The sequence below is a fragment of the Anolis sagrei genome, chromosome 10, assembly GCF_037176765.1.
Source record: "Anolis sagrei isolate rAnoSag1 chromosome 10, rAnoSag1.mat, whole genome shotgun sequence".
Lineage (NCBI taxonomy): Eukaryota > Metazoa > Chordata > Lepidosauria > Squamata > Dactyloidae > Anolis > Anolis sagrei.
Window position 1 is genome coordinate 13760821 of NC_090030.1, and position 20464 is coordinate 13781284.

General features: G+C 40.5%; 1 protein-coding gene across 1 annotated transcript; it reads right to left on the reverse strand.

Moving 5' to 3' along the window:
* Positions 1-2686: 2686 nt before the first annotated feature.
* Positions 2687-20278, reverse strand: SATL1 (spermidine/spermine N1-acetyl transferase like 1). Its single transcript, XM_060756286.2, has 6 exons — positions 20195-20278; positions 17174-17225; positions 16359-16439; positions 12142-12243; positions 8707-8747; positions 2687-3003 (listed from the first exon to the last, which is right to left on the reverse strand). Exons 1-6 carry the CDS (start codon positions 20276-20278, stop codon positions 2833-2835), a joined length of 531 nt encoding a protein of 176 aa, XP_060612269.1. The 3' UTR covers positions 2687-2832.
* Between the last annotated feature and the right edge of the window lie 186 nt (positions 20279-20464).

Genomic DNA, 20464 nt, shown 5'->3' on the forward strand with positions numbered 1-20464 from the left:
GAAACAACATTGTCCTAGTTGCCCTTCAAAAACGGCCTTTAGACAATGATGAAAATAAAAGAAAGATGCTTTACTTCAGCAAACACAAAGGATAAGTAAATGCAATTGAAAAGTGCAAAAGAAAACAAGGAAGTCTTAATCCAGGCACAAATTAAAGTCTCTTACAAAGTCCCAAAAGAAACACCAGTCTTCCATCAGACAACAGGGAATGAACTAAGTCCTTAGCAGCAGACACAAAGCAGATTCCATTGGAGTGAAAACATCGGTATCAGGGTCGTTGTTAGCAGCAAAAACTAACTGCTCCTGCTTCTTATTTATAGCCCTGAATTTCCCACGCAGGAGGTGCTAGGGTGTCTCAATTTGCTCAGAGATTTTAGCAGCTATTCTGGCTGAATGCCATCTCTGCTCTGTCTCTTCGTCTCTCTAGAAATGTGGGCACTTTCAAACCCTCATCATCTGATTCTTCTTCTCCCTTCAGTTCCTGAGCACTTCCCTGCTCCCCTTCCTCCTCCAAAGATGAGGAATCCCTAACAAAGATCTTGCTCCAAAACCCCTTCCTTTCTCCCAACTGGAAAACCTTATTGCTCCAACACCCCCTCTGTTTGGACACCACAGAACCATCAGACCCTGCATCCCCAAACCCCTCATCATCAGCTGACTGAACTACAACAGGCAAGCCTGTACGCGAAATGAATGCTCGAGTTCGTTTTTGTTGTGAAAACCCACCATATTGCTCAGATCACTGGGTGTGGTTTTCTTGCTCAGGCATCGCCGAATGAAAGCTATGTGACGCAAGCATCACTGCATTGCGTTGGCAAGAGGGGTCAAAGTCTATTTTTCTCCATGGCATAACGCCCTTTGCATACGCAAGCTGGAGCTGGTCCCAGCACACAGGTCCATTGACTATTTCCTTGTATTGGAAACTAGCCGTCCCCTGCCACGCGTTGCTGTGGCCCAGTCTGGTGATCTGGAAAATAAAGTAATGAGAAAGAGATGGTTTCTAATATATGTAATTTCTTTATGCTTGTGGGTAAACAGTATTTGATTACGTTTTCTTGCCCTGGTGAAGGGAGTTGGACTGGATGGCCTTAAGTATTTTCTGATGATTGTGAGGGTTCTGTGTGGGAAGTTTGCCCCAATTCTGTCACTGGTGGGGTTCAGAATGCTCTTTGATTGTAGGTGAACTATAAATCCTAGTAACAACAACTCCCAAATGTCAAGGTCTATTTTCCCCAAACTCTATCTGTGCACATTTGGGCATATGGAATGTTTGTGCCAAGTTTGGTCCAGATCTATCATTGTTTGAGTCCAAAGTGCTCTCTGGATGTAGGTGAACTACAACTTCCAAACTCAAGGTCAATGCCCACCAAACCCTTCTATTGTTTTCTGTTGGTCTTGGAAGTCCCGTATGCCAAGTTTGGTTAAATTCCATCATTGGTTGAGTTCAGAATGCCCTTTGTAGGTGAACTATAAATCCCAGCAACTACAAGTCACAAATGACAAAATCAATTTTTTTTTGAGTGATGATCATTCATTGGGTTGTTAGGTGTATTCTGCCCAAATTTGGTGTCAATTCATCCAGTGGTTTTTGAGTTATGTTAACCCCACAAACGAATATTACATTTTTATTTATATAGACTAGCGGTCCCCTGCCACGTGTTGATATGGCCCAGTCTCGTGAGCTGGAAAATAAAGTAATGAGAAAGTGTTGGTTTGTAATATATGTAATGTCTTGATGCTTGTGGGTAAACAGTATTTCTTGTTGTTTCTTTGTCAGTGTTGATGTGGAGAGTGTTTGGTTTGACTACTCTGGAATATGCAACATATCATAGTCCTTCTTTAGGGGTCCCTTTCAAATCTATGATACTATATCCCTGTGTGTGTGTGAATCATATCTATCTCTATCTATGGCTGGATGGCTCTTTGTCAGGAGGGCTGATTCCATTTTCTTGCCCTGGTGAAGAGAGTTTGACTGGATGGCCTTAAGTATTTTCTGTTGGCCATGGGAGATCTGTGTGGGAAGTTTGCCCCAATTCTGTTGTTTGTGGGATTCAGCATGCTCTTTGATTGTAGGTGAACTATAAATCCCAGTAACTACATATCCCAAATGTCAGGGTCTATTTCCTCCAAACTCCATCTGTGTTCATATTTGGGCATTTGGAGTATTTGCGCCAAGTTTGGTCCAGAGCCATCATTGTTTGAGTCTACAGTGCTCTCTGGATGTAGGTGAACTAGAACTCCCAAACTCAAGGTCAATGCCCACCAAACCCTTCTATTGTTTTCTGTTGGTCATGGGAATCCTGTGTGCCACGTTTGATTCAATGTCATAATTGGTGGAGTTCAGAATGCTGTTGATTGTAGGTGAACTATAAATCCCAGCAACTACAACACCCAAATGACAAAATAAAAAAAAATGAGTGAAGGACATACATTGGGTTATTAGGTGTATGCTGTCCAAATTTGGTGTCAATTCGCCCAGTGGTTTTTGAGTTCTGTTAATCCCACAAACGAACATTACATTTTTATTTATATAGATGAAGCCTCGACTTCCGTGGCCAGTGTTTTCTGCCACTGCTTAATAGCACCCCCACTTAACAGGTCTTCTACCCGATTGTTGTGAATGAAAAGCAAAAGTCCAACAAGGACAAATAATCACAGCACTGACATATCAAAAAAATAAGTCAAAACGCTTTTAATTTCTGTTGTTGTTCATGCTAATCCTGCTTCACAGACACGGTGTAGCAGGAAGCTTTATTGCGAGGGAAGTTTTGCGAACCGGATGGTCTTTGCAGCACTCCGCAATTGGGAGGAGTACAACGGCAGCCGTCCTCCTTATTCTCCGGAAGCCATTCTGATAAGGTTTTCTTTGTCAAATCGGAAAAGATGCCAGCCTTCTTCAGTGGAAAGGTCAGAAGCCCCACGCCTCATATAGTACTCTATGGATGGTTTGTTCCAAACGACAACAAGGAAATGCATGCAATTACACCGGGTTTCGATGGCTATCTGTTGAAATATAAATATTTGTGATTTCGTTTTGTGAAGGGATGCATCATGCGCTATCTAAAGCATGGATTATTACTATTGTACAAGGGATGGGAGTCATTCATGGAGCCCTCCATGTACCTGAGACTTGTGCTAAAATAGCTCTCTCTCTCTCTCTTATATACAACACCCACATATGAATGTAGAAATTAATACTACTATATTTCTTCAATTCTAAGACACACTTTTTTCCAACATAATAATCTCTAAAAATGGGGTACGTCTTAGAATCGCAGGTGTATTTTTGTTCATGGTGGTGGTCCTGAAATTGAAGGGTGTCTTACAATGGAAGGAATACAGCTTTTTGTCCAAGCAGCCCTAATTAAAACATAATTTATGTATGCACGCTCAAACAGGTAGAATTAACAGGTAGTTTAAAATTACTCGACTATAACCCAAGTTTTTCAGCCCTTATTTTAGGCTAAAAAAGCCCCCCTCAGCTTATACTCGAGTCAAAGTTATTTGTTATTTTACTCTATTATTAATATTATTATTACATTTATTATTTTACTCTATTACTGTTATTATTACATTTACATTATTTTATTCTTATTCTTACTACATTTATTATCTTATTCTATTGTTTTTATTACATTTATTATTTTACAGTATTTTTATTTATTACATTTATTATTTTACTCTATTATTGTTATTATATTTACATTATTTTACTCTATTATTTTTATGAAATTTATTGTTTTTCTTTATTGTTATTACATTTATTATTTTACTCTAGTATTACTATTAAATTTCCATTATTTTATTCTGTTATTATTATTTTATTTCATGTATTAGTTTACTCTTTTTATTATTATTCTTACATTTATTATTTTACTCTATTACTATTATTATTACATTTACATTATTTTACTCTATTCTTATTCTTACATTTATTATTTTATTCTGTTGTCTTTATTACGTTTATTATTCTACAATATTTTTATTTATTACATTTATTATTTCACTCTATTATTGTTATTATATTTCCATTATTTTACTCTATTATTTTTATTACATTTATTGTTTTACTCTATTATTACTATTACATTTCCCTTATTTTATTCTATTATTATATTTTATTACATGTATTATTTTATTATTATTACATTTCCATTATTGTACTTTGTTATTATTATTACATTTATTATTTTACTTTATTACTATTATTACATTTACATTATTTTACTCTATTCTTATTCTTACTACATTTATTATTTTATTTTACTGTTTTTATTACATTTATTATTTTACAGTATTTTTATTTATTACATTTATTATTTTACTTTATTGTTATTACATTTATTATTTTACTCTATTATTACTATTACATTTCCCTTATTTTATTCTGTTATTATTTCATTACATGTATTAGTTTACTCTTATTATTGTTATTATTATTATTATTACATTTCCATTATTGTACTTTATTATTATTATTATTACATGTATTATTTCACTCTCTATTATTATTGGAAGGATATGTAAGTGCATTTACATTGAAGAAGGTTAGAATAATGATTTAATCAGAGTTGGACAGTCTTACCTTAATTTACAGTGTTATGTAAATATTCAAAAACAGTGCACCTACTAATGTTGCCTCAATTAATGTAATTTTATTGCTATCTATTTTTATTTTGAAATTTAACAGTAGCCACCCTTGGCTTATACTCAAGTCAATACGTTTTCCCAGGGTTTTTTGTGGTAAAATTAGATGCCTCGGCTTATATTCGGGTTGGCTTATACTCGAGTTTATATGGTAACTACCCAGCTGTAACGGCGCTCCATGCAGTCATGCCAGCCACATGACCTTGGAGGTGTCTATGGACAACGCTGGCTCTTCGGCTTAGAAATGGAGATGAGCACCACACCCCAGAGTCAGACATGACTGGACTTAATGTCAGGGGACTACCTTTACCTTTTACCCAGCTGTAGCCATGAATTCATAGTCAGCCCTTTGCATTTATGGGTTTAATGTCTGCACATTTGATTAAGTCCTCCAGCAGAATTCTATGCTCAATTTTTAGTAAAAGTCCATTTTAGAGTTGCATTTTAATTAATTTTTTTCTACTTTCATAGTCAATCCTATGGGAAAGTAGAGGGCATTCTATAGTCATAAATATAGGATCGAGACAAAAAAATATAATGCATCCTAGGAGAATCCTGATATAAACTGGCACGACTAAAAGCTCTAGCCTGTGTTGTGACTCCTTTGGGCATTGAAAGGTTCAGGCAAATGGCTCAGCAGAACAGGGCTTTCCAATTCCATAGAGAGCGGAGACTCCCATTCAAGTCATTAGTCACTAAGTTGCCTCATTAATAATTCCTGCAAAACCATTTAGCGAGCAGAGTGCTCTCCTGGTCCAGAGCCAAGCAAAAAGCATAGTAGATGAAGTGAGGCAGTATTCCCCATTTCAGAAGGCGGGATGTTTTGCTTAAGGTCATCCCTCCTTAATTGTTGAGAAAACTCTCTGAAACAAGTTTTCTTGGTTTTGATGAGAACGTTTCCAGATTGGTAACTCTTCCCTCATATTCCAAAGTAAAGAATTCAAAACTTAGTTCACTTTTGTAAAAATGGAGGTGATTTCAATTTTTAAAAAGGACAGATTTGCAGATTTGTCCGAATCTTTAGTACAGATATTGTGACGGCACAAGTGGCGCCAGCTATATGTGAAACTAATTTGCAATGGTTTGAACTGTGTAACATGCCCCAACTTGCCTGTTTACCCTGTAAATGTATAGTTGGATTGATTGGTTATTTATAGCTGTCAATCAATGTTGTTTGCACCAGTTGAATTGCTCCCTCAGCTCAATTGTTTGGCCCCACCTCTTCTTAGAAGGGCAGTGTTTCCTTCTTCTTTCTACCACCAAACAGCTTTATAGACGGACGTGAGAAAGACTTGGCTCTAAAGCCCTTGTTTTAGGCTATCTCTCATCACCAATTCTCAGGTTTTTACCCTTGAGACTCACACTTCATGCCCAGATCTTCCTGGACGACGACGAGGAGTCTCAAGCGCCTTCAAACCAGTCCTTTGGCACCAGAGGAAGACTTGGTGCCTTCAAATATAGGCCATTTGGACTGGGGTTGTGGATTGCTCAGGCAGTCACAGCCATTGAGAAAGAGGGAACTTGGAAAGCTTCTCAGCTCGAAAACTCCTTGGACCCAAGACTTCAGAGACTGTAACGTATATTTTCTTTATCCCTGTTGAAACATCAAGTTTATGCCTAAGAAAGATAACTCATTGTGAACAATAAAGACCATTTCGAGTTATCTGTTGTGTCTTGGTCCTTGGGAGTTCCAGTTTCCTAAAGGAGGGCAACAAGCAATCCCCTGGGGATGTTTCTTTCACTAAGATCTATAGACCCCAGGGCATGACGGCACAGATATCAAAATGGAGTTTGGACAAATGTTTGACAGTGGCACTGAAGAAGGGAAAAATCATTGAAAGTGAGGGCATAAATATGCCCAATGGCCAAGCAATCAAGTGTCACCAGCCAGAGGCCTTCAAATATCTGGGCATACTACAGCTGGCAACATCAAACATGAACATGTGAAAACTGTGGTCAACAAAGAATACATTCAAAGGGTCAGAAAAAATCTCAAAAGCAAGCTCAATGGAGGCAACACCATCAAGGACATAAACACCTGGGCCATACCTGTCATAAGATATACTGCTGGCATCATAAACTGGACACAGGCAGAATTGGACAATTTGAACAGAAAAATAAGAAAACTCATGACCATTCACAATTCATTACATCCTCGCAGTGATGTTGACCGGCTCTATCTGCCTAGAAAGTCTGGGGGCAGAGGACTTTTACTAGTCAAACAAGCAGTTGAAGAAGAAAAACACGCCCTGGCAGAATATGTCAAGGAAAGCCAAGAACCTGCTTTAATTGAAGTCAATAATCAGAAACTTCTCCAAGCACAGCAGACAAAGAGTCAGTACAAGAAAACTGCACTCCAAACCAGAGCTGACAGCTGGCACAACAAAGCCTTGCATGGGCAGTTCCTTGAGAAGATTGAAGGAAAAGTTGACGAGGAAAAGACCTGGTGATGGCTCATGAATGGAATCCTGAAGAAGGAGGCAGAAGAAGGCCTGATTCTTGCAGCCCAGGAGCAAGTAATCAGAACCAATGCCATTAAAGCCAGGATTGAAAAATCAGCGGATGACCCAAAATGCAGACTGTGCAAGGAAGCTGATGAAACCATGGACCATCTCCTCAGCTGTTGCAAGAAAATCGCACAGACGGACTACAAAGAAAGACACAACTCTGTGGCCCAGATGATTCACTGGAACTTATGTCACAAGTACCACCTGCCAGCAGTAAAGAATTGGTGGGATCATAAACCCGCAAAGATAGTGGAAAATGAACAAGCAAAAATACTGTGGGATCTTGGAATCCAGACTGACAAAGTTTTGGAATACAACACACCAAGCATCACGATTGTGGAAAAGAAAAAAGTCTGGATTATTGATGTTGCAATGAGGAAAAACAACAGGAAAAACTCAGTTACTATCAAAACTTCAAAATCGAACTGCAAAGGCTCTGGCAGAAACCAGTCCAGGTGGTCCCAGTGGTCATTGGCGCACTGGGTGCCATGCCAAAAGATCTCAGCTGGCATTTGGAAACAATAAACATCGACAAAATCACAATCTGTCAACTGCAAAAGGCCACCTGACTTGGATCTGCGTGCATCATTCGAAAATACACCACACAGTCCTAGACGCTCGGGAAGTGTTCAACTTGTGATTGTGTGATACAAAATCCAGCATATAGATCTAATTTGCTGTGACATACTGTGGTTTTGTGTCAATAATAATAATAATAATAATAATAATAACAACTAATATAAATAAACAGAACAAAAATCAGAATATTAAAACACAGAAAATTGATCACAGTGGGCAGGGCCAATTGTGAAAGATTAAAATTTAAAACACTCGGTGAGAGAGCAATATAATTTATCAAGGACACGGTAAAGGTAAAGGTTTCCCCTTGACATTAAGTCTAGTCATGTCAAACTCTGCAAGGTGATGCTCATCTCCATTTCTAAGCCAAAGAACCAGCGTTGTCCGTAGATACTTCCTTGGTCATGTCGCCACCATGACTGCATGGAACGCCGTTGCCTTCCCACAGAAGCGGTACCTATTAATCTACTCACATTTGCATGTTTTCGAACTGCTAGGTTGGCAGAAGCTGGGGCTAACAGCGGGAGCTCACCCCACTCCTTGGATTAAAACCGCCGACCTTTTGGTCAGCAAGTTCAGCAGCTCAGCGGTTTAACCCACTGTGCCACCATGGGCTCCTTTTGCAGGTGGGAAACCTATAATATAAAAGCTTTGTAAATTGAGTTCAAAGTCATGCCCATGGACACTGAGTGCTGGACTGGAAACTAAGCAAGACATTGTCCGAAAATGCCCCTCTTCCTTAATACTTTATGGCTGGAGAAAACGTATAGTAACAGCATTGCATCCACCCTATGTGTTGTCAAGTAGTGGATTTCCCAAACCGTGACAAAAAGAAAACGAAATTGGAAAAAGGACATTGAGATTGCTTTGTAAGAAACTACGATTTTTCTTATATAAACAACTTCCTGGAGTGTGCCTGTAATGTGTTGTTGTTGTTGTTGTTGTTGTTGTATTGAATGAAAGAACTACTTGCCTGGCTTAATCGTTTCAAGAGTTCTGTCCCAATGCCCCAACCTGCCAAAACATGAATGGACAAAAGTTCAGTTTTCTGCTCATACAAATTATTTAGGTGCATAGATTTGAGACACTTGAGGTGTTTATTTATTTATTTATTTTATTTAAAACATTTATATTATATTTGAATTCGTATATGCATACATAAACATTTAAAACATTTATCTCAATATTAAAATATAAATTTAAAACTGTCCTCGTCTCTTCTCTGTCAGAGGCAAGTGTGAATGTTGCAAATGGCCATCTTGATTAGCAAATAATAATAATAATAATAATAATCGTTATTTGTACGCCGCCACCATCTCCCCAATGGGGACTCAGAATGGCTTACATGTGGCCAAGCCTTGCAGCTTCAAATCGAACACCTCTCAACAAAGGATTCCCCCAGGCAGCAACCAGCCAGGCGTTGAAGCTGCAAGGCCATTAAATGCTAATCAAGATGGCCATTTGCAACATTCACACTTACCTCCAACAGACAAGAGTTCTTTCTCCCACCCTGGATATCATTCCACAGATATATAAAACCCCACTTGCCTATTTTCCAACAGACCTCACAACCTCTGAGGATGTCTGCCATTGATGTGGGCGAAATGTCAGGAGAGAATGCTTCCGGAACATGGCCATATAGCTCGGAAAACTCACAACAACTCAGTGATTCTGGCCATGAAAACCTTCGACAACACATTTGAGGTATTGGTTGGAATGATATCTATTTATTTATGTATTTACTGTATTTATATTCCATCCTTCTCACCCCGCAGGGGACTCGTGGCGGATTACAATGCACATATACATGGCAAACATTCAATGCCATTTAGACATACAACATATATAGACAGACACAGATGCATTTAACATTCCAGCTTCATGAGTGTATGCTTGATTCCGGCCACAGGGGGAGCTGCTGCTTCACCGTCCACTTGTGACACCGAGTCCTTAGGTGGAGTACTTCCTCATTCTTCTGCACGCTGCTGGAAAGTTTTATGGCATCCTAAATTAGTTAAATTAGCCTCCCCGCATAAACGGTGCCAGAATTTCCTACTTGACAGATGCAAGTGTCTTTCGGGCTGTATAGGTCGACAGCAAGCTAGACTATTAATGGTCAGGAGCTTACTCCGACCTGGGCTGGCTTCGAACTCATGACCTCTCGGTCAGTAGTGATTTAATTCAGCTGGCTACTAACTAGCTGTGCCATCAACCCCAATTATAGTAAAATTACAGAAAATTACAGAAAAAATCTTCTATGGTGAGTCATCACACAGGTAAATCCCCTTGCTGACATTCTATCTTACAATCAAAGGGATAAAAAAGGGACATGGAGATAACTTTAGGAGTTATACAATATTCATTTTGTGATGACAATCTAAAGCTATCTTCAGGACAGCCGATTCATTCAATAGTGCCTTTTTCCCCTCTTAAAGAATAGGCTTAATTTAATTTCTAGATACAAGATAAAGATAAAACTGAATTAATGCAACTGAATAGTCAGAAGTAGACAGATATTGTTATAGAGAAAATGTTAAAAAATGTATTTATTGGGGTAAACGTATTATTAGAGATAAATGTCACAAAACCTGGTATCAGATATCTTCAGAATAAAATGCATGACATATCTTTAGATTTGGGCAAATAAAGGAGTTAAAGAGGTGATAAGTGGTTGAAAATTAAAAATTATCTTGACCTGGGAAAAGCTTTTAAACTGAGACAAGTTTTTTTGTTTCATTCACTTTTTTCTCTTTGTGCTGTCGAAGTCTTTCTCTAGGTTGCGGTAAGTTTTCCGGGCTGTCTGGTCATGTTCCAGAAGCATTTTCTCCTGACATTTTGCCCACATCTATGGCAGGCAGCCTCAGAGGTTATGAGATCTGCTGGAAATTAGGCAAGTGGGGTTTATATATCTGTGGAATAATGTCCAGGGTGGGAGAAAGAACCCTTGTATGCTTGAGGCAAAGGGGAATGCTGCAGTTTATTAGAATTGAATGGCCTTGCAGCTTCAAAGTCTGACCGCTTCCTGCTGGGGGAATCCTTTGTTGGGAGGCATTAGCTGGCCATGATTGTTTCCTGCCTCAAACAGACAAGGGTTGAGGTGCTACAAAGTTCCTATTCAGAATTTGTCTCACTGCTTAGTCCATCCTCAACTAGAAAGAACTCAGCCTGGGATGCATCATCATAATCTCACAAAACTGCACTGAAATAGATTAGAATAAACTTGGGTGAGAATTGCCCATTGCTCCCCACTTCAACTGCCACTCCAGATGTTATCAGACTCCAGCATGGTCAAGAATGATGGGAGCTGTAGTCCAAAACATTCGGTAAAGCATTGAGTTTTCAGTTTCACTTAGGTCTTCACTTGACCTCTTATCTAATGATGTTTTTTCTGGCTCCTCTAACTGATTTTGGAGCTCTGCACTGTCTGAGCCTGTTTCATTTCCAACAATGCTTTACTGAATGTTTTGGACTACAGCTCCCATCATTCTTGACCATGCTGGAGTCTGATAACTGGAGTGATACAGAATCCCCATCTCTGGTTTTAGTTTTATGACTGAATGGAGATTTGAATCCAGAATAGGGAAAACCCAGCCTATAGGAAATAAGCATCCCTTCAAATTGTTGTCACTCAGCCAAGGGCTGATGGGTTCACTGATGATTTAGAAGGGATTTTGGGATTTCCTGGGGTTCAAAGTAATGAAGATTCAGGCCAGAGAAATGAAACAGGCTCAGACAGTGCAGAGCTCCAAGGTCATTTAGAGGAGCCAGAAAAAACATCATTAGATAAGAGGTCAAGCGAAGACCTAAGTGAAACTGAAAACTCTCAAGGGAAAACACCTGGCATTACAGAGATCAGCAAAAGTCGTTGTTTATAGATCAGAGCAGAAAACAGGGAGATCATATGGAAAAGAGAGAGAGAAAATTTGTGGGAAATGACATGATTTCATGAGTGCTTATTAACATCCAGTTGTTTACCTTAAAGGTAGTTGAAGCAACATTGACTTTCGAGTTAAAAGCTAGGCCTGAGTTCTCTAGTCATTGTGTCAAATCTTGGTTTTGGATTCAAGTATCCTGGAAGTTTTCTATATTCTTCCTTCATGATTCCTGCTCAAGTTTTATTAAGTATAGGTATTTGCTTATGGATTTATGCTGTGATTTCTGGCTGTTCCTGTACTGTGTTACCTTTGGATTTTTATGAGATATTTGGATTCCTGTGTGGCTGTCACCTTAGATGATTCCTCTCCTTTCCTTATTCCTGTTTTTTCATATATTTTGTGTGTTTTTACAACAAATCAGTGCTACATGGGGGCCAAAATTGGGCTCTTCTCCTCACCTATGCAGTATAGACAGACATTTCAGTGTTTTTTTCCTTGGATGTAATACTATGAATGAAAATAGTCATTATTACCTCTAAATTCATCCATGACGTAGAAGTCTTCTAAGTACAATAACCTGCCAATCCAAGGGTCATAGGTATAGTAATACATAGCAAAGCCTACCACATCAGCATCTGGAAAGAAACAAATCCAACACGCAGGAAAGGGAAATGCCATTGATGTGAATATAAAGAAAACATTAAAGCCAGTTAAATTATTATTTTACCTTTGTTGTTGTTGTTGTTGTTATTATTATTATTAATATAAAACTTTATTTCTAGACTGGCCTCTCTCCCCGAAAGGACAGGGCAGTTTACACATAGAAAAAGGCAAATATTCAATGCCCCAATTTTTTAATTATTATTTTTTTGTCATGTCAGGAGCGACTTGAGAAACTGCAAGTCGCTTCTGGTGTGAGAAAATTGGCCGTCTGCAAGGACATTGCCGAGGGGATGCCCGGATGTTTTGATGTATCACCATCCTTGTGGGAGGCTTCTCTCATGTCCCCGCATGAGGAGCTGTAGCTGACAGAAAGAACTCATCCGCGATCTCCCCGGATTCGAATCAGCAACCTGTCGGTCTTCAGTCCTGCCAGCTCAGGGTTTTAATTTATTTATTATTTATTTATTTACAGCTTTTCTATTCCGCCCTTCTCCTCACCCCGCAGGGGACTCAGGGCGGATTACAGTGTACACACATATGGCAAACATTCGATGCCAATTTTTGACATACAAACATATACAGACATATACAGAGGCTGTTTAACTTTTTCTGGCCGCCAGGGGAGCTGTCACTTTCATCGTCCATCTGCGACACTGATGAGCACTTCCGCATTCCCCGCATGCTTCCCCACTGGAATGCTTTGCTGGAGTGCTTCTTTATGGCCTCATAAATCAGTTAATTTAGCCTCCCCACACTTTAAGGTGGTACCTAATTTTCCTACTTGACAGATGCAACTGTCTTTCGGGTTGCAAAGGTCGACAACAGGCTACACACAATTGGTTGGAAACCCACTCCAACCCGGGCTGGCTTCGAACTCGTGACCTTTTGGTCAGAGTGATCTTAATGCAGCTGACACTCAACCAGCTGCACCATAATCCCGGTGCCCACTGCACCACTGGGGGCTCTCCCAAAATAAATACAAACACAACAAAAATCTAAAGTAATACACAATAATAACAGTCAGCTTATAACAAAAGCATTAAGCATCGAAATGAAATGAAAACAGAATAAAATAATACAATAAGAAATACGGTAAAGGTAAAGGTTTTCCCCTGACATTAAATCCAATTGTGTCCAACTCTGGGGGTTGGTGCTCATCTCAATTTCTAAACCGAAGAGCCGGCGTTGTCCATAGACACCTCCAAGGTCATGTGGCCGGCATGACTGCATGGAGCGCTGTTACTTTCCCGCTGGAGCAGTACCTATTGATCTACTCACATTTGCATGTTTTCGAACTGCTAGGTTGGCAGAAGCTGGGACTAATAGTGGGAGCTCACGCCGCTCCCCAGATTTGAACCTACATCCTTTCGGTCAGCAACTCAGCGGTTTAACCCACTGCGCCAATGGGAGCTCCTGGTTTAACCCACTGCACCACTGGGACTTAGGGGACTTCTAATCTCATCCAGAGTTTGCCTGGAGTACAGGTGAGTCATTGCCCTTACAATCATACAGGTCCAACCTCTTGCTGTTCTCTGAAAATCTGCCTGTTTGCAATCATTTCAGACTTTGTATAAGGTCATGTATTTATTTATTCTTTCATCCCATTCCCTATGGATCATGTATTTATTTATTCTTTCATCCCATTTCCTATGGATCCAACCTTTTCCCAAGAAATTGGATCCAATTTGTTGATCTCCCAAAAGCAGAGAGGCAAAAAGAAAAGGCAGTTGCAGAATTGAAAGAATGCATAATATAATATAATATAATATAATATAATATAATATAATATAATATAATATAATATAATATAATATAACATAACATAACATAACATAATGTCTATTACATTATAATATTATAATGTAATGCAATACAATAGTAATAATATGATATTATAATTATTTATATTACATGTAATATTACTACAATACATTTGTGCTGTCACGCGCTGGGACTGTGAAAGAGTCTGTAGACAGGACGTGTTTTCTGAATGCCCAACGGGACGCCGGGGGTGCCTCGGCTGAGGGGCCTTTCGGATTTCCCCACACAAAGTTCTTTTAAAGACTTAGAAAGTTCAACAAAGTTTTTATTGTTGCTTAAATCTTCAATAAATCAAACAAATACTTCAAGGCTTTGAATCAACTGGTGGCTTGCTTAAATCTTGTCCACAAGGGACAGGCAACTGTCTTCATAAACTGTTTCTTCTTCCTACAAGGGAAATCCTTGACCCCTCCCTGGGCAATCTGGCTTAAGCTCTGCTGGCGTGGGTCCTTACACCTGGTCCAAATTGCATTATGGCTGCTGCGAGTGGTCCTTACCAAACAGAGTCCCTTAGTAGATTTCCAAGAGGAAAGAAGGCTTTCAATTCCCAGCAAAGGCTGGCTGTAGAGTTGTGGAACTAAATTCCCCAACAAAGGCTATGCTGTAGTTCTCTGTAGAGCTGTGGGACTGGATCCCCCCAGCAAAGCTGTAAAAGACGAAGCTTTCTACAGGTGGAACTGATTCAAATCCTGTACAAAAGGCTTCTCTGTGTGAACTGAACTAAAGTTCCCCTTTTCCCCTCCTTAACCCAGAAAAAGGGGCAGAACTAAAAAACATAATGATGATAATTGATGGGTCATTGGCTTTATGATTGCAAACCAAGGGAAGCCACATTATTGCAAAATGCATGGAACTTTGGAATACATGCAAACACTCAATAGAAAGGAAAAGAAGTTGGAGCTCCTGGTACAGCCGTACCAGCACAATATTGATATAGTAGGTAAAGGTAAAGGTAGTCCCCTGACATTAAGTCCAGTCATGTCTGACTCTAGGGTGTGGTGCTCATCTCCATTTCTAAGCCGAAGAGCCAGCGTTGTCCATAGACACCTCCAAGGTCATGTGGCCAGCATGACCTCATGGAGCGCCGTTACCTTCTCACCGGAGCGGTACCAATTGATCTACTCACATTTGCATGTTTTCGAACTGCTAAGTTGGCAGAAGCTAGGGCTGACAGCGGAAGCTCACGCCGCTCCCTGGAATCGAACCTGCGACCTTTTGGTCGACAAGCTCAGCAGCTCAGTGCTTTAACCCACTGCGCCACCAGGTTATAGTACAATATAGTAATATATAATATTACTATAGGTATAGTACAATATAGTAATATATAATACTGATATTGTACTATGCTAATAATATAATATATTGTATGTGTGTGTGTGTGTGTGTGTGTATGTATATGTGTGTGTGTGTGTATGTATGTATGTGTGTGTATGGGGTTAAAGCACTGAGCTGCTGAGCTTGTTGACCAAAAGGTCGCAGGTTCGATTCCAGGGAGCGGCGTGAGCTTCCGCTGTTAGCCCTAGCTTCTGCCAACCTAGCAGTTAGAAAACATGCAAATGTGAGTAGATCAATAGGTACCGCTCCGGCGGGAAGGTAACGGCGCTCCATGCGGTCATGCTGGCCACATGACCTTGGAGGTGTCTATGGACAACGCTGGCTCTTCGGCTTAGAAATGGAGATGAGCACCACACCCCAGAGTCAGACATGACTGGACTTAATGTCAGGGGACTACCTTTACCTTTACCTATATATCTTGTAAGCCGCTCTGAGCTCTCTTCAGGGTGAGAAGGGCGGCATATAAATGTCGTAAATAATAAATAAATAAATAAATAAAGTGGTCATTGACATACCCAAATATTGCCCCCCCCCCCCTCATTTAAATCAATTGTTTACTTTCATCCATTCCTCCATTACAATGGCTTTGTCACAGGTGAGCTTTTTGGAAACTAAGTAAACACTAGCATGTTCCATCCAACATTCAGCTTAATTTACTTTAGCTTTTCTTTCCTGAAAGGACACAACATGAAAGTGGAAGCTAAAATCATTTCACTAGAGAGTAAGTGGTGGAACTCTCTACCCGGAAGTGTTGTGGAGGCTCCTTCTTTGAAGGCTTTTAAGCAGAGGCTGGATGGCCATCTGTTGGGGGTGCTCTGAACACAATTTTCCTGCTTCTTGGCAGAATTGGGTTGGACTGGATGGCCCACGAGATCTCTTCCAACTCTAGGATTCTATGATTTTAAGTTACTTTCCCCCCTTTACATCTTACCTTGCATATCCTCTTGCTTTGATACCTCTGCAACTAAGCAGTGGAAGAAAGGATGTGCTCCAAATCCATCGTGAAGTAAATCTGAAAGGTTTCAGGTGGTCAATTAAAATACAATTTGAAGAAAAAGATTCACAGGGATTGGCATATTTGGGAATTGTGTCATGACGAATTAGCAGGATAACAAATATCAAGAAGCTCATTAGAATCCCAATTGTCAAATTGTTATGATTACGGGAGATTAGTTTGCATTTTTGAGAATAGCAAGTAGACTGCACACAAATATCTGGGATTTGTGGTGGAGGCTCCTTCTTTGGAGGCTTTTAAGCAGAGGCTGGATGGCCATCTGTCGGGAGCAAACTTGTTTTCTGCTGCCCTGGAGACTAGGATGCGGAGCAATGGCTTCAAACTACAGGGAAGGAGACTCCACCTGAACATAAGGAAGAACTTCCTGACTGTGAGAGCTGTTCAGCAGTGGAACTCTCTGCTGTGGAGTGTGGTGGTGGCTTCTTCTTTGGAGGCTTTTAAGCAGAGGCTGGATGGCCATCTGTCAGGAACAAGCTTGTTTTCTGCTGCCCTGGAGACTAGAACACAGAGCAGATTCCACCTGAAAGGAAATTCAGGTGGAATCTCCTTTCAAACTACAGGAAAGCAGATTCCACCTGAACATAAGGAAGAACTTCCTGACTGTGAGAGCTTTTCAACAGTGGAACTCTCTGCCATGGAGTGTGGTGGTGGCTCCTTCTTTGGAGGCTTTCAAACAGAGGCTGGATAGCCATCTGTCGGGGATGCTTTGGAAACAAAAGAAACATCTTTACCTGTTTCTGTTATTTTTACTGCATTGGGCATGTTTTCGTACGCAGCTAGTTCCTGCCAAGAGAAGAAAGCAAAATATAACTGGAAGGATTAATGCCTTTTAGCTCCTTCCACAACCATTCAACACAACTTTCTAATGCAAAGGAATGCAATAGACCTAAATCATGAAAGGGTTTGTGATAAAACTGTTAATAACACCATTTTAATTGCCAGGGTGCATTATTATTATTATTATTATTATTATTATTATTATTATTATTTGAAACACAACAAGATGAGTCCACAGCAGACACTCTGCTGGCTGTTGTATTGGATCATACATTGGACACTTCCCAAGTGTCTAGCACTGTGTGATGCATCTGCAAATAATGCGTGCAGATCCCAATAGGTTGGCCTTTTGCAGCTGACAGATGGTAATCTTGCCAATGCTGATTGTTTTTAAGTGCAGGCCAAGGTCTTTAGACACTGCACCCAGTGTGCCAATCACCACTGGGACCACCTTGACTGGCTTGTGCCAGAGTCTTTACAGTTCAATCTTTAAATCCTCATATTGTGTCAGCTTTTCCAGTTGTTTCTCTTCAATCCTGCTGTCACCTGGGATTGCAACTTGTTGTTGTTGTTGTTGTTGTTGTTGTTGCATTGCTATGCAATTCTGAGAGTTGTACTTTTACAAAGCCTTTTAACTTTCTCTGCAGAAAGGTCTGCTGCCTCGCCAAACTGCAATTCCCAGGATTCCACAGCTTTGAGCCATGGCAGTTCAAGTGGTATCGAACTGCATTAATTCTGCAGTGTAGATGCACCCAGAGATACATCTCTGAATTTCACAGTATATGCTCTTTTGCATCCATTGCAAAGCTGACAATGGCACAATGTTTGCTTTAGGCACCTCTGCTCACTCTAGAAAGCATTTGCCCCCTTTTTATGCGGAAGCTTTCTGTCTTTATGACTCAACAGCAAGGATTTTGCCAACAAGAGAGTCCCAAGTCTCCAGATTGCAAAGCCAGTCTGGGAAATAATTAAGTCCAAGACCTTGCTGATAATACTGGACCTAGTACGTAAATACTGAATGTAGTGCCAGGTTCATTTAAATGCCCCTCCCAAGCAGCAGAAGTATTCATTTCCTTGTGCATTTAAAAATAAATAAGACCTAAACACTTCCTGCTTAACCTTTGATAAGGCAATTCGCCCTTTCACTTGTTGCTTCATGTACTACAATCTTGAGTTATATTGGACATGTCATAGCCAAAAGAGGAGGGATTTGTCCAATACTGTGTCCAATTCTGGGCACCAAAATTGAAGGGAGATGTTGACATGCTGCAATGTGTCCAGAAGAGGGCGACTAAAAATGATCAAGTGTCTGGAGAACAAGCCCTATGAGGAATGGCTTAAAGAGCTGGGCATGTTTAGCCTTCAGAAGAGAAGGCTGAGAGGAGACATGATGAGGGCCATGTATAAATATGGGATGGGAAGTCATAGGGAGGAGGGAGCAAGCTTGCTTTCTGCTGTCCTGTAACTAGGACACGGAATAATGGCTTCAAACTACAGGAAAGGAGATTCCACCTGAACATGAGGAAGAACTTCCTGACTGTGAGAGAGAGCTGTTCAGCAGTGGAACTCTCTGCCCTGGAGTGTGATGGAGGCTCCTTCTTTGGAGGCTTTTAAACAGAGGCTGGATGGCCATCTGTCGGGGGTGCTTTGAAAGAAAATTTCCTGCTTCTTGGCAGAATGGAGTTGTACTGGATGACCCATGAGGTCTCTTCCAACTCCCATGATTCTATGAGGTATCAATATAATAAGTTCTCTAATTACTTCCATTCAGGCTAATTACTTCCATTCTGGGTTGTTGTAGGTTTTTCGGGCTCTATGGCCATGTTCTAGAAGCATTCTCTCCTGACGTTTTGCCTACATCTATGGCAAGCATCCTCAGAGGTTGTGAGGTCACTTCCATTCTGATTCCTTTAAAGGGTCATTTTCAGAGGTTTGTTAATAGACATTTCTCAGATTTTATCTCTTTCTCTTGCCCATACTAAGGCTTGTTAACCTCTGGTCCCTTGAGGCGGCATTGGTAGATTTCCCTCTCTGCGGAATGATCCTCAACTTATCCACATGTGATATCAAAATCCATAATTTTGGCCCCAAAATCTGCCCTCAACGACTTACACACAAAGCCAAATTGTACAGGAATACAAGTAGTCCTCAAGTTACGAATGAGATGGGTTCTGTAGGTTTGTTCTTAAGTTGAATTTGTATGTAAATTGGAACAGGTACATTTTTAAGTGCAACTCCAACCGTCTGTCTGTCTGTCTGTCTATCTATCTATCTATCTATCTATCTATCTATCTATCTTTCTACCTATCTATCTATCTATCCATCCATCCATCCATCCATCCATCCACCCACCCACCCACCTACCTACCTACCTACCTACCTACCTACCTATCCAACCATCTATCCAACCATCTATCCAACTATCTACCTACCTACCTACCCACCCACCTACCTATCCAACCATCTATCCAACCATCTATCCAACCATCCATCTATCTATCTATCTATCTATCTACCTACCTACCTACCTACCTATCCAACTATCTACCTACCTACCTACCTACCCACCTTTGCAGCCCGAAAAACACTTGCATCTGTTAAATAGGAAGTTTAGGTACCGCTTATGTGGGAAGGCTAATTTACGAGGCCATAAAAATCACCAGCAAGCATGCAAAGAATGAGGAAGTACTTCATCAGTGTCACAAATGGATGGTGAAGCGACAGCTCCCCTGGTGGCCAGAATACCCTCATGAAAAAGCTGGAATGTTAAATAGCCTCTGTGTGTCTGTCTAAATATGTTGTGTGTCTATGGCATTGAATGTTTGCCATGTATATGTACATTGTAATCTGCCCTGAGTCCCCTGCGGGGTGAGAAAGGTGGAATATAAATACTGTAAATAAATAAATAACCCAGAGACAGCCTCCACAGAAGGTACCACATGGAGGGACACTCAATGTCCTCCTTCCCACCTTACTTTAATGAGACGCAGGATTTCGGGGCAGTCCCGCGGCTCAGCTGGACGAACCCGGAAGCGGCTCACCACGTGTTCGGGGGACATAGCGAGAGCCCAGAGCAGCAGTCTGGTTGGTCAGGTCCCACGGGGGAGCTTGGGCACTGCTGAGCCTCTCCTTGGGGATCTTCTTCACTCACCATCTCAAAGAGCTTCTCATTAAACAAGGCAGAAAGAAGAAGAGGCAGACAAAGAAGGGGCCTTCTTGCCTGGCTTGGATTCCTCTTCCCCTTT

Coding starts and splice junctions, on each gene's coding strand:
- SATL1 (XM_060756286.2), bottom strand. CDS start 20,278: ATGTCCCCCGAACACGTGGTGAGCCGCTTCCGGGTTCGTCCAGCTGAG. Junction 16,440..17,173: donor AGTAAAAATAACAGAAACAG/GTAAAGATGTTT, acceptor GAAACCTTTCAG/ATTTACTTCACGATGGATTT. Junction 8,748..12,141: donor CGTCATGGATGAATTTAGAG/GTAATAATGACT, acceptor ATGTTTTGGCAG/GTTGGGGCATTGGGACAGAA.